We start from the raw sequence: 14,564 nt of genomic DNA on the forward strand, positions 1-14,564 counted from the left end.
GACCAAGACACAGTCATCCTCATGTTCTTCTCTTTATCACTTTGCTGCATTGAGTAGCACTGACTGGGATATCATGATGACCTTGTCTTCAAGTAGCACTAGCATCAAACAATCTTCTCCTTACTGTAACTATGATGTATACTAAAGACGGATCTGAATTCCCACAGAAGTCTTCATCAAAAACTCTGTCTCCAACTTCTTGTCACCCATCCGAAGTTCTATCTCCAGCGTCTTATCATTTATCCGAAGTTCTGTCTCCAGCTTCTTATCAATTATCCGAAGTTTTGTCTCACACCCAAACTATCCTTGTATTATCCGAAGTCAGAGAGTGATCCGAAAACTGTTTTTTCTGGAATGATCTGAGCTAGCTATATATAGTGGTTAGGCTCCATATTAGGCCGACATGAATAAGTGAACCGACATGTCTCCATAATCAAGTCGACATATCACTTATATATATTTATATTGGAGCCGACATGAAGCTTTCTTCTGCACACGTTGAGGCCAGCGTAGGATGACTGTGCTTGTCTATCTTGGAGGACTTTTACAAGCGTAACAACACTTCCTATATATCCCTAAACACATCAAGAAGAAGTCTTTGACCTATAATAAAAACTCTTTGCTCAGGAAACCCATGATGCAAGTATTACAAAATATCTTTTATTATTTGTGTCTTCTTCATTTCATAAATTCATAATTACAAATCGTTATGAAGACCGAGCCTAGTTACACTTTTCAACAACACTCCCTCTTAACTAGGGAGGTATTCATAATGGTACCTAGTCACACTCAATCACTTTGAAGAGATATCATAAGAAGAGTTGGATTGGTAATCCCATCTGTTATAGCATCATATCACTCAACATTGTCATAGTGCAAGGCCTTGACTAACAACGCCATCTCTTCACGAGACCATGAGCTACAATGCTGGTGAGACCAATGATTTATAGACACCTTCATCATTGTCTATCAAGGTACATACCCACCTGGGTGTTCACTGAGTATGACCTTCTAAGACTATTCTTATCTTGGATTCCCAACCCTCAAAGAATATAGGTCCTCTTGCCTACTATTATCTTGGATGCCCTACACATCCTCAAAGAGTATCGGATGCCAGATGATTACCCAATCCTCCATTCTCTTTTCTCAGGTGAAGACAAGAATGATGTGTCTATCATGTGTCTACATTTCCATTCATGGGCCTCATCTAGACTTACGGTTGTTAGTCCTAGTCTAGTGCATGACACATGAAATAGAAAAACACAATTGTCACTCCTTTGTAATCAAGGGTGATCTAATTCAAACTCCCTCTTGATCAGGGACTTGTCAAAGCTCCCTCTTAAATAGGGACTCTTCTATATATCAGAAACTTCTTCTTCGTGGGTCCTTCAGCTACTTGATCAACTTGATGTCATGAAATTTAGTTGAGCTTCTTCCTTGTAGGGCATTAGCCATCCATCACTTTCCTTCTTGGTTCGGTATGTCATTCCTTTCTTCATGGAAAGTGACCTTCTTGATACATATCTTGGAACATTCGTCATATGGCTACTTCTTCCTCATCATGTTTCTTTCGGGAATTTCCATCCACCACATGAATGCTAGTTGTACTTGTACTTACGACTCTTGTGCCAGTAGCCCTGCATGAACTCATCCAAATATTATTCAAGAAATCAGAACATAACATTAAATCAAATTGTACCTTTCGATATGGCTATTCATCGTGACATCTTCCTGTAGGTACATCATCATGCATATATGTTGACACCTCTCCCAAAGATATCCATTGTCAAGGATCTTCATCTTTTTCATACTTTCAACAGAGTCCTCATAGCTTTCCAAGAGATTTCCTAATCAAATCTTCTTGGTCTTTTGGATTTTGATCACCTTCATCATGGTTGCATATCTCACGATCTCTTTCTTCCTCATTCCATTTCCAAGAGCTTTCAATTAGAGTTTCTTAGTCGACTATTTCATATGAGGACATATTATGTTGATTTCAACTAGTGTGACTTATGCCTTCCTGCATTCTTTCAGAGGAAAAGATCATTTTTCTTTTGATCATGCTTCTCAAGATAGAAGTAATGATCCATGTTACCTGCAACCATATGACATGACATTATAATATTAAATACAAGCATACATATCTAATTTTTCCTTTAGGTCATCTACACTTCTAGCAGCTTCCTTGATTGAAAAGATCTTCAATCCCTTGATCTGCTTCATGTCATCACATCATCCCATGAATTCCATAAATTGGAGTTCCTGATGACACACGTGCTTCCTCTCTAGATTAGTGAACCCTCTAATGAGGATTCCATTATAAAACCTTGATGATCTTGTATATCCCCATCTGGCAGATATTTCCCTTTTGATGTATGATGAGCCTTGTCCTGGATGACATCTTTCTTTCCTTCAATGTTGAATGAGATTCTCAAGAGCTATATCCTTTATGTTTAACTGCCATGGATTTTGTCCCTTTTGTCCTTCATGATTCCCATGGTGATGTCACGAGCTCTTGCTTCCAATGCTTCCATGATGCCATGATACATCTTATTATCATTGTCATTTCTTATAACACAAGATTTAGAAGCTTATGATAGGACCCTTTTGTGAGGGATACTATCTTACTCATAGGAGAGATTTGATACTCCCTATTTTCTTGGCCCTTTTAGCTTCCTCCATCTTTCAGTGATATGAGCTTCCAAAATCTTTCTATAGTATTGAATCTTAACTATACTTATTTTTGTCTTTGCTTGAGGACCATCCTTGTCTTTCCTTTCTGCAAATGTCTTCAACACTTTTGCCCTCAACTTGTCTTTTTCTATCTAGCATAGAGATCACAAGTTGAATGAGGTAACTTTCTTGTCTATGGACATTTGTTACCTTGCTTATCAGTTAGTGTATTTAGAAAACGATGATGATTATCTTCTTATCATCTCTCCCAAATCTCCAATTGAGATCTCATGAAGATATCCCTTCATTCTTTGATACCTTCAATTTTGTGTAGATCAGGTCTAAGTGGTATGACCTCCTTTTCTGCATTCTTCAGAGAATATATCTTCTATCATTTCATATATCTATTTTTATGTCTTCTCTCCTACTACGTAGGGATGAGAGGACCTTCGACTGATTTCATAAGAATCATATGAGTCCCTTGATACTTTTAATGCATTCAAACCAATGTTTTAAAACTCCGACACCGACTCAGCCGAGGGTCGCCTCCGACTCGGTATCAACTCGGCCTGCTTGATTTCAATGACTCAGTAGTTGTAAAAAATACATTAAATATTTAAAAAATAATAATAATAATAATAATAATAATTTTAAAGATTTTCATTCATGTTTCCAAACACACATCATTAGAATATAGAAGGAAGACAACATATGATCAAAGTAGGCCCATGTATATATCCATTATATCAAAATGGCACCCAGTGCACTGTCCAATACATACATGATGATGATATAGAGATCAAAACAAAAACACATAACCAAAGAGGCTAGAAATGGCCTCTACAAAAAAAGTAAATTGTGACTAGTACTACTGGCTACTACTAGAGGAGCCAAGATCATCTGGATCAACCTCTGGATCAGAGTCAGACAGGGGGCCCCATGGCTCCTCCTCATCATCATCTCCAACTGCAACTGTAGAAGTGGTAGCACTAGCAGACTATACAGCAGCTGCAAGCTGAGATAGACGAGATATGTGCTTCTGTCGTGGCTCCATAGAAGAAGTGCCTGCAACTAGAGGACTTGGGGTTGACCCTGAGGCTGGTACAAGTCGATCAGGATTTGCATTCAATTGAACATTATGTTCGAGTGATGCCTCCAGCTGTAAATAAAAATCAAGATCCTCATCAAAATCAAAATCCGTTGGATGACTCTCCACCACCCAATCTGATGTTGGATCAATGTCCTCCAACACAACAGGATCTGAATCAGGTCTTTTGTTAAGCAATTGGTTGCGTTTGAGCCGGAGGTTGTATTGGACATAGACTAGATCATTTAACCGTTTTTTATCCAAACAGTTTCTCTTCCTTGTGTGAATCCTCTCAAAGACAGACCAATTGCTCTCACACCCAGTAGCACTGCAAGTTTGACTCAAAATATGAATTGCAAAACTCTGCAATTCAGGACAATGGCTACCAAAAGCCTCCCACCATTGTGTTGCAAAAAGCATAGGAGTGTAATGAGTTAGCTCAACAAAATTACAAATTATATCCAACTTTCAAATTATAAACGATTTAACGAAATAAGTATTAAGAATTTGAAAATTGAAATTTTTGTTTACCTGGCTCATCTGCTTCCCTTGCAATCTTTGCTAGGTTCTTCCCAAAGGTACCTGAGGCATTGCTGAAGGTTGTGACCTATCGGTATATCTCTAGCTAACCACACTCGAAAGGGATCATGTGATTAATGCAGTCAATCAATCCATCTCTAACCTCCCCCTTCAAAGCTCATGTCGCCTTAGCTTTATAATGATACCATGGGTTCAAAAAATACCCATCTGTATGTATAGGACGATGGAGTTGATTGTTCCATCTTTCATCAATGATTGCCCAAATGGGCCCATACTTAGCCACTTTATCCTTGTATGCCCTCTTTATTTGCTCCTTTGCTTGATCCATAGCCTCATAAATGAAGCCCATAGCCAATCTTTCTCCATCTAACAACCGCAACACCTTAACCAATGGCTCAACAAGCTTCACAATCTTTGTTGCCTTTCTCCAAAATATTTCTTCACTAACTTTCTTTTTCAATTCTTTGCCTTCCAATTTGTGAGACCACTAGCTTTGATTCCATTCTTCACTGGAAAAAATCTTTTGCAAGTTTCTATGTTGTGAAACCATGGATTGCAATGTCAAAAAATGAGTAGCAAATCTAGTGATGGCAGGCCTAATAATATCCTTGCCCCCTGTGTATTTCCTCACTAGGGTCAAAATCGATGAATGATCGTAGATAAATTTTGTTATGCTTTTGGCATGATCTACAGTGTTTTTGACCCAATCTAATTTGCCAACATCCTCAAGCATGAGGTCTATGCAATGTGCAGCACATGGGGTCCAAAAGATGGTTCTGTGTTTTTCCTCTAATAGTTTACCAGCAAGAACATAGTTAGAGACATTATATGTGATGACTTGAACAACATTAGCCACCCCCACCTCCTCAACAACCTCATCCAATAGATGAAACAACAATTGCCCATCTTTTACCTTATCAGATGATCAACTGATTTTAGAAACATGGTTCCCTGTGGGCAAAAGATAAGAAAGTTTATGATGGTATGGTTTCTTTGATCAGTCCATCCATCTAACATGATGGTACATCCTGTTCTTGCCCATGAGTCCTTGAAATCTTTCAAATACTCATTAATGGAGGCAATTTCTTTCTGCAAATGATACCCCCTTAGCTCATGCATAGTAGGGCCTTTGAAGCCATTTCTAGCAGCATGTATGGCATCAAACATTGGCTCATAATATGGTGAACGGGAAGCATTGAAGGGGATATCAGCATCATACCAACATCTAGCTATGTAATCACAAGCAGTCTCTCTCAATTTTTTCTTCCAATGGTCATCTAAAGTGGGCTGCATATGACTTCTACTAGCTTGAGGACCATGTGCATCTGATGGAGAGGAGGGAGTGAAATAACTTTTGATATTCATATCCCCCTTTTTGATTTTACCCTTTCCCTTTTCTTGAATAGACTCAAAATAGGGACGAACATGTCGGAAGGGGTTGGATGCATCAATACAAGGGATAGAGGAAGAACCCTCAAAATCAAAATTGGGGTTGGTAGCCAACATTTGTTGTATATTCCTCTTCCTCCCAATTTCAACATTCAACTCTTTTTGCATAACCTTATCTTCTTTAAACTTTTCAACGCTGGCTAACAAATCCTTCCTAATCTCCCCAATTTCTAGTGAAGTACATGGAGTAATTTGGCCTATAATCCCCGCCAAGTGTTGTTTCAGCCTATTAATGCCCCCAGGACCTTCCTTAATTTTCCTATGGAAAAATTTGCAATGCATTTGACTATCAACCATATCAACATATGCCCAAGCAGCATCTTTCACTCTAGGTGCCATTTTTTGACTTGGAAATGAAAGCAAAAAATTTGAAAATGAAAACAAAACAAAAAAGCATTGATTCAATGTTCATTTCTTTCACAGAAAACACTCTTTAAGATTTCCAGATTTGCACATAAAATTTAACAAGCAAAAACAAATTTTTACAAGTGAAAAAAAATACCTCCAGGCAAAAACTGCCTCCTCAAGCTTGCTCCAAGAAACCAACTCCTCAATGGCAAATGCTGCTCTAAATGGCTGCCCAAAAAGCTCCTCACTCCAGCGACAATGCTTGCCCAAGACTCCTCACCGCTGCTCCAAAAACAAACTCAACAACTCCTTACAAACTCTCACTGAAATTCTCACTCAAATGCATGAGATCGTTGTGAGAAAATGAGAGGGGTTGGGTGGGTTAAATAGGGTTTAGGAGAGGGGAATGGACCCCAAAGACCACATAGGAAAAATAAGAACCAGTTTGGAGTCCCCCAAAATAACATATTTTTTTTAAATCGTTGATTGACGGGTTTTACACGCCACTATTCCAACCCAGCTGAGTAGGTTCGGACTCCGCCGAGCCGGCCGCGTTGTTAGACAACCCGGCCAGCTCGGTATTAACCTAGCCGACCGAACCGAATCCAAGGCAGAGTCATTGCGAGAGGCCCTGGTTCGGACCAACTCGGTCGAGTCGGTTCCGAGCCAGCCGGTTTTGAAAACAGAGATTCAAACAATGTTTGATCTTCAGAGACTTTTCCATAGATATCACTGACTTCTCTTTCAAGGATTATACCTATCCTTCTTTCTTATGCAAGGAATTTCAATGACTCCTTGCAAACACGAAGTCATTTAAACCAAGGATTGATTATAAACATGAAAGATACTTACTTGGCACGTGAAGAGGAGATCTTCACCTTGATACTTCCTTGAATGAGATCCTTGCTTGAGCTGCCTAGCATGACACAACTAAAATCCTTTTATAAGACTTCCTTTGAGACCTTGCACTGTCCAGCATCAAGCACCATAGCATAATTATAGCATTATCGAAACTGCTTCAGACTATATGTTATTGAGATCACTTGAGCCTTGAGATACTTTGACTCCTCATACATCTGATTCATATGACACTGATCATCTTATGGTACTGTCATATAGGTCGAACCAATCACTTTTTGAGATTAATTGTAATAAAGTAGCAACGACAAGGTGAATGATGAGATTACTCTTGACACCGAGCAATATCGTGTGGCACATTACTATGACATTCTGTGGTATTGATATTGTCGTTGTTCCAAACTTACTGTGCAAATGGCACCTATACAGTGAAGCACTGTCACTGTAGTACCACAAAAATTTTATCCATCTTGTTTGAGGTTCTGGGATCTTTCTTGAAAGGATCTGAGACTAATGTCATTGCTATACTGAATATTTATCCAATCTGTGGTTAGTATTCAAATTGAAGCCAGCATGTAGACCATCTGAATTGCAACATCTATATTTGTAAAGGTATGTCGAGGACTATGTATTACTGAACCGAGACCGAGGATGGTATCCGAGTATAGCGAGCGTTTGAACCTTCACTGATTCTGTAATGAATACTTGACTGTAATCCATCTGAATTAGAGGTAACAAAGAGATATAGTATTGAAACAGTGACTGAGGTGATTTCAATCCTTCACCCAAGAGATAGCCAACCCTTAATTGTCACTAAGATGTCATTAAATGTGACCATTGCTCTAATACCATGTTGAGAATTTGGGTAGGGGAGACATTATTTTAAATTCTCTCACATGATTACTACTTGTGTAACTATTATTGTTGTCCTTTATTATTTATGTGTAGTACATCAAATAGCAATCAAAACAATAAGAACAATGACACAATGATTAGGCTTCAAGCCAGGGCTAAAACCCCTCCTCTTGAGGGGAAAACCCGCAACTCTCTTCTTATAGATTCTTCACTGGATGAGTACACTGACCTTGACAAATATACTTGACCATCACTGTCTCCTAGACCAAGACACAATCATCCTCATGTTCTTCTCTTTATCACTTTGTTGCATTGAGTAGCACTGACCTTGACATCATGATGACCTTGTCTTCAAGTAGCACTAGCATCGAACAATCTTCTCCTTACTGTCACTGTGATGTATACTAAAGAGGGATCTGAATTCCCACAGAAGTCTCCATCCAAAACTTTGTCTCCAACTTCTTGTCACCCATCCGAAGTTCTGTCTCCAGCTTCTTATCATTTATTCGAAGTTCTGTCTCCAGTTTCTTATCAATTATCCGAAGTTTTGTCTCACACTCAAACTATCCTTCTATTATCCGAAGTCAGAGAGTGATCCGAAAACTGTTTTTGTGGAATGATCCGAGTTGGCTATATATAGTGGTTAGGCTCCATATTAGGCCAACATGAATAAGTGAACCGACATGTCTCCATAATCAAGCCGACATGTCACTTATATATATATATATATTGGAGCCGACATGAAGCTTCTTTCTGCACACGTTGAGGCCAGCATAGGATGATTGTGCTTGTCTATCTTGGAGGACTTTTACAAGTGTAACAACACTTCCTATATATGACTCTGAATTATACATTTATGACAAGATGACAAATCCCTAAAGACATCAAGAAGTCTTTGACCTATAATAAAAACTCTTTGCTCATGAAACCCATGATGCAAGTATTACAAAATATATTTTATTATTTTTGTTTTCTTCATTTCATAAATTCATAATTACAAGTCGTTATGAAAACCGAGCCTAGTTACACTTTTCAACAACACCCTTGAGGATGACATCATAGTGAAGGAGGCCTTTCTCCCACAAGTATGGGCTATTTTGGCATCATTTGTTATGTTTTTGAGCTATTATGAGTTTAGCTTGTAAGCTCTCACTTTAACACTCCAATAAACTTGCATTAGGGCTTTTACTTGTACATTTGTGAAAATAGAAGTGGTTAAGCCTCATATAAATAGACTCCCCTTATTCCATTTTTATCATCACATTTATCACTCCTCTTGTGCAGGATTTGAATTAGTCCTTTTTTGTTACTTGGGCAAAATGTGATATTTCTATGGTACAAATTCTCATTAGTCCTTTTTTGTTACTTGGGCAAAATGTGATATTTCTATGGTACAAATTCTCTTGGAGATGGAATTTTGTGTGGAGATGTTTCCTGGGGTTGAAATAAGTGTTTCTATGGAGAATTTTGTAAATTTCATGTTTTTTATATATTTTGCATGTTGTATTGGAAAAGTGGGGTTTCTGTTTATGCCGTGACTAAATAATAAATCTATGTTCAAACTTGCTCCATAATAACATGCAATTTTTTTCTCATTGAAAACTACAAGAAAACTCTAATTGTGCAATCCTTACATTTAATTTTTGCCCTCACAAGGAAAAGAGTTTTAAAAGTAGATGCCCTAATCATCCCCACTTACTCCATCAAACTCGTTCTCGTTGAATTTAGCCCAAGAAGACTCCATTAAGCCCATTTACGATAAGGCAGTACTCGTAAGTCATGTTGATCCACCTCTAAACTAATTAAATTTCACTTCTTTAACTTTATCCTGAACATATGGAGTCAGCAGCCAGGGTTTATATGTGGAAAACTGCATAAAAGTAAATTTAAGTTTGATGTTTATGGTTCATAGAGCAGGAATTGCTTCAATAAATTATATATAAGCAAAATCTAACATGTTTGCATGTTTAAACCTTCCCTTTTAGGGCTCTTACATCACCCTTTTTGTTGTTTATGCACGTTTTTGGCCATAAAAGCCCATCAATAAACCCTAACCCTTGGTTTCTATGCATGTTTTTGGCCATAAAAACCCATCAATAAACCCTAAACCTTGGTTTCTATCGGAAGGCCTTGTTCCCTTATGAGGCCTTTTCTTTAGCTGTTATGGACATTGTATACCCTGACATTGCAAATCAGCAAAACCCTAACTTATAACAGCCATCTATTTGGTCTAGGAATAGAGCATTTGTACCCTAACCCTTGGTTTCTATGGGAAGGCCTTGCTCCCTTTTGTTGATTATTCATTATGAGGCCTTTTCTTTAGCTGTTATGGACATTGTATACCCTAACATTGCAAATCAGCAAAACCCTAACTTATAAGAGCCATCTATTTGGTCTAGGAATAAAGCATTTGTACATCAAGCTATATCACTGTAATTGATAAAGGAAGCACAACACTCGAGATGGTTACACTTTAGAATGTCAAAAGAATTGACCAGTTTGATGTGTCTACTTAGCAGCAAAATATATATAATTATGTTAAAGGATACACATTTTGTAGTCTATTCAAACCAACCGAATTGAACACTAGGAGCACATACATCACAAACAGCACCAACAACATCATAGCAGCAACATTTTGAAACTTGATCAACTACGACTCCAATTTGGTCATGTCAACCCCCTGCTGAACCGACTTAGTCTTCAAAACAATTTGGGGGACTGGCTTGGTACCAAAGCGGTTCAACTTGGTCGAGCCAACCTGTCTCAGTCCCACAGAACATGATTTAAGGGAAACGGTATTCTTTTTAAAAAACTAACCTAATACATAATTTTATTCACCATAAACTCCCGAGGGCAAAAAAAAATAAAAAAAAAAATCCTTATTTGCAGCACACCTCTCTCATTGACAGCATTTGGTGTTTTTAGAACAGCATTGACAGTTCATTGAAAATTAGCTTGGAGCTTATTGGCAATCCTAGTGGACCGTTATATGTATTGCACACATTCCCATTCTGATATATTGGCCCTTACATGGTTTATAAATGAGCAGGATTTGCATAGTTTGTCTCTGATGATTTGAAATCATAGTGTGGAATATTTTTTTAGTAAACTGAGTCATTTAATTCAAACAGGTCGAAGTCATGGCAGAGTCTAAGTTTGAAAGCATTGCGTGGGAGTCACCATAAATGATACGCAAGTGGAAAATGACAATGCATCATACAAGGTTTCTAATATTTTATAAGCGAGATGAGAATACAGCTTGGCTCGATACATTGTACAGCTTATATCCCAGATGAGCCATAGGGTCCAAGGGAATACCCCTGATAATAAATGGCAAGAAGCATCCAAGAGTAACCCACTATGTAGCTTCTAATTTCTTTTCCTCGCTCCCTGAAATTCTAGATTTAATAGTATTTTGAATAAAACATATTCGATCTGTGAACAAAAGCTCCTTGATATGTTCTACTTGTGCACGTTCTTTCTCGATGATAATATCAAATTCCTCAAAATGCTGAATTCTTTCCTGTAGCTTCTTCATCTGTTATTCAAGAGACTTTTTCTTAGTCATGTTTCTTCCAAAAGGTTGATACTACACATGTAACAGGCAAACTCTCTAGAACAACATACCTGACTATCAACAACAGTGGAAAATAAATTTTCAATATCTCGGTCTTCTTGATCTGCTAGAAGCTTTGCACGCACTGCTGCTGAGCCCAAAGCCGTTGCAGTAGCAACTCTCATTTCCCCTGTTGAAGTTGTCATCTCTTTCTCACCAGCAAGAGACTTACCATCTTCTGTAGTTTGATCAGTTCCTGCAATGTAAATATGTGCCATTGCAGAAACCTCTAATAAGTGAAATGTGGTAGAGGAGATGCTTCAAAAAAGTGTGATGGAAGCTGTTACAACAATCCATAAAACTTTGCAGATGATTCTTTTAAGTTCAAAAAACATATAGTTGCTTAATTCATGCTGATAATGTATAGACACTGAAAGACACTATTTGACTTGTTAAACAGCAAAATTAGAACAAAAACAGGTTACAAATTACAAAAAATACCAAGTACAAGAAACAAAATCAAGCACCACCTCCATGAGATTCTTTCTTGCTATCCTCCATGACAAAATCATTTGCAGCCCTGGAAAAAAAAGGTTTATTACTTAGCCACTAAGAAAAATCCTTAGTTTGAAACTGGAAGTTGCATTACTAAAACTAACAATTTAGATATATGTCTAGATTCTAAAGGTACAAACTATTTAATTATATCGATTATGCCTCCTTCCAAATTCTCATGATGCAAGATACTCACCCCACTAGCCCACTCACTACAGTGCCATTTTTCTGATTTTGACACTCATCCTCTTGAGCACTTGTCACCTGGCTTGCAGAAGGATCCTCTTCACTCAAAGCTGCAATAGCTGCATGTGCTGCAGCTTCTGCAACATGGGAACCAACCATGGCAGAAAGGAAGGCTACCTAACAGTGTTGGATAAATTCCAAAAATCTATATTAAGACACTCACAAGGAAGTTGACTACTGTCACAAACAGTGGTATATAGGCTGACCACCATAAAACGTAGTGAAGTATGCACATATCGTAGAGAATAATATAAACCAAATAGATTGCATGACTAACCTGACCCATTATGGGATTGCTGGCATCGGCAAATGGTGTAAGGCACCTCCGTTTAAGAGGAGGACCTAATACGTCATCCATATTATGCTTAGCATCGTTGCAAACATGGTCCTGCTGTTCTTGGGTGCTACTGTCCTTTGGACTGGAAACTTGATTGATTATGGTATTTTCACCTGTAACATTACTTGATCTTCTGTCACTGCTTTCATTGCTGATGTTGTCAATATATTGCTCTCCAAAAGGAAGCTGTATGAATCTGGAAACACAATCAGCCTCACTTTTGGTACTGACATGTTGCGCAACACATTTCCAGTCATCACTATAAAGAAAAATAGCTTCTAGGAGTAGCAAAGTTTCTTCATCTGTCCATTCTACACTCTTGTGTTGATTCATTTCTTTCAATTCAACTCGTTTGAAATCAGATGCAGACAATCCAAGCCCATAATTTCCATTCTCGTAACATTTTGGACACAGCACAAAACCTGCCTGCCCCAAAAGTGACAAATCAGTATTAAAATAGTACACTCAAGTCATATTAAATCACCAAACTAAAGACCAGAATTCTTTTCAACTCCGGAAACAGTAAGGAAACTTAACATCAACTACTACCTCATAAGGGCCTCTAACATATGTATGCCAAAAGAAGTGATGCCAAATTGCCAACAAATCACTATTAAAATAGTACACTCAAGTCGTATTAAATCACCAAACTAAAGACCAGAATTATTTTCAACTCCGGAAACAGTAAGGAAACTTAACATCAACTACTACCTCATAAGGGCCTCTAACGTATGTATGCCAAAAGAAGTGATGCCAAGTTGCCAACAATCATGCACATGCAAGGGAACAGATTTCTATGTAAAAAAGAGAGATTAAAGTGTATACTGTGAGAACAACCGAGAATCAATTGATCACGTAAAGAGAGCAAGAGAAGGATATAGGAGTTCATCCAACCTGGTGAAACCTTAACATGGTTGATATTTTACACAAACAAATTTAAAGCAAACTGTCCTTTCCCAAGTGAAATGATATAAGATGTAGACTCACAGATAAACTTGACATTATGGAATATTTCCAATCCAAGCATGACCCCTCGCCTATTTTTGAGATTTCCAGAGTCCAATGGATGTGCTACAATCTTAATAACTAGACTCTAGTTAGCTTTTTCCCCTTGACAAAAGAATTTTCTGAATAGGCCCAGCACTATTTTATATTAAACTTAGTATCCTTCCAAATACTGCAAACTAGCCTGGTGCTAAGTGATTTGAAATTTTGAATATATTAGGCTTCACAATTAATAGTTTAAGTGCCAGGCAAACCCACTACTCTTGCCTTTTACCCTATTCTAAGTTATTGCAACAATCAGAAATCTTCTTATACTTCGAGAGAGGATGGTTTGTCAAAAATCCTCCCACATGAACCCAACCCTAAACCTATAAGAGACAAATTTTAAGCCAATACTACTAGTAACTAAAAAGTAGTGGCATGCCTTTCCTCCTCTCCAGCTTCAACCCTTGCCATACTGGTAATTTCTGATGAAATTTTCTAAGAATGAAATTACTATTTGATGTCTGAAAATCGGTGTCATAAAATCTACACACAATATTTTGCTGCCCCAAACAATTTCCAGCACCGGAAAAGAAAACACTTTCTAGCTGAAAATCAAAGTAAACACACAAATCTGAAGGAGGTGATGGCTGGAAATTTCCAGCACTTTCATCATCCAAATTCTAAAAATATTCTACTTTATGGCAGAAAATGGATGAAAAATTTATGTATTATCACTCTGAAAACATTTTGCAAGCGTTGAAATAAATCTATGGAAAACTAACGCTACAAAATTTTTAATTTTACACCCTCATTTTCAGCCAACTCATCCACAACATAAGGCTGTCCACAGGCTCCAAAATCAGCACTATAATCTTACAAATATTCGCTACTAGTATCATAGATGGGGTCTCCATAAAAATTCCAGCAATCCAAATCCTCACAAACAAATATAAACAATGTTCTTTTGCACGGCTGCCCTTAAACAAAAACAATGTTGTTCTTCCAAGGTTTTGTCCTATAAATTAATTTTCTCAAAATCACAAATAGATATTCCATCAAGATCAAAA

At 37.7% G+C, this 14,564-nt stretch overlaps 1 protein-coding gene across 2 annotated transcripts in view; it reads right to left on the minus strand.

The window, feature by feature from the left end:
• Positions 1-11,010: 11,010 nt before the first annotated feature.
• The window catches only part of LOC149154943 (SWI/SNF complex subunit SWI3B-like), a 138,067-nt gene continuing 134,513 nt past the window's right edge, over positions 11,011-14,564 (minus strand). The window contains exons 3-7 of one of the 2 annotated variants that reach the window (XM_089441501.1): positions 12,448-12,933; positions 12,121-12,287; positions 11,900-11,949; positions 11,441-11,625; positions 11,011-11,351 (exon numbers count right to left, since the gene is read on the minus strand). In XM_089441501.1, coding sequence (XP_089297627.1) covers positions 11,172-11,351; positions 11,441-11,625; positions 11,900-11,949; positions 12,121-12,287; positions 12,448-12,933 — 1,068 coding nt within the window. In that variant the 3' untranslated portion in view covers positions 11,011-11,171. Of the gene's footprint in view, positions 11,352-11,440; positions 11,626-11,870; positions 11,950-12,120; positions 12,288-12,447; positions 12,934-14,564 lie in introns of those variants that run through there. The other variant, XM_089441502.1, reaches the window with a different exon arrangement.

This window comes from Pinus tabuliformis, chromosome 9 (assembly GCF_031772625.1).
Source record: "Pinus tabuliformis cultivar Carrire ecotype Pingquan chromosome 9, CPIR1, whole genome shotgun sequence".
Taxonomy (NCBI): Eukaryota; Viridiplantae; Streptophyta; class Pinopsida; order Pinales; family Pinaceae; genus Pinus; species Pinus tabuliformis.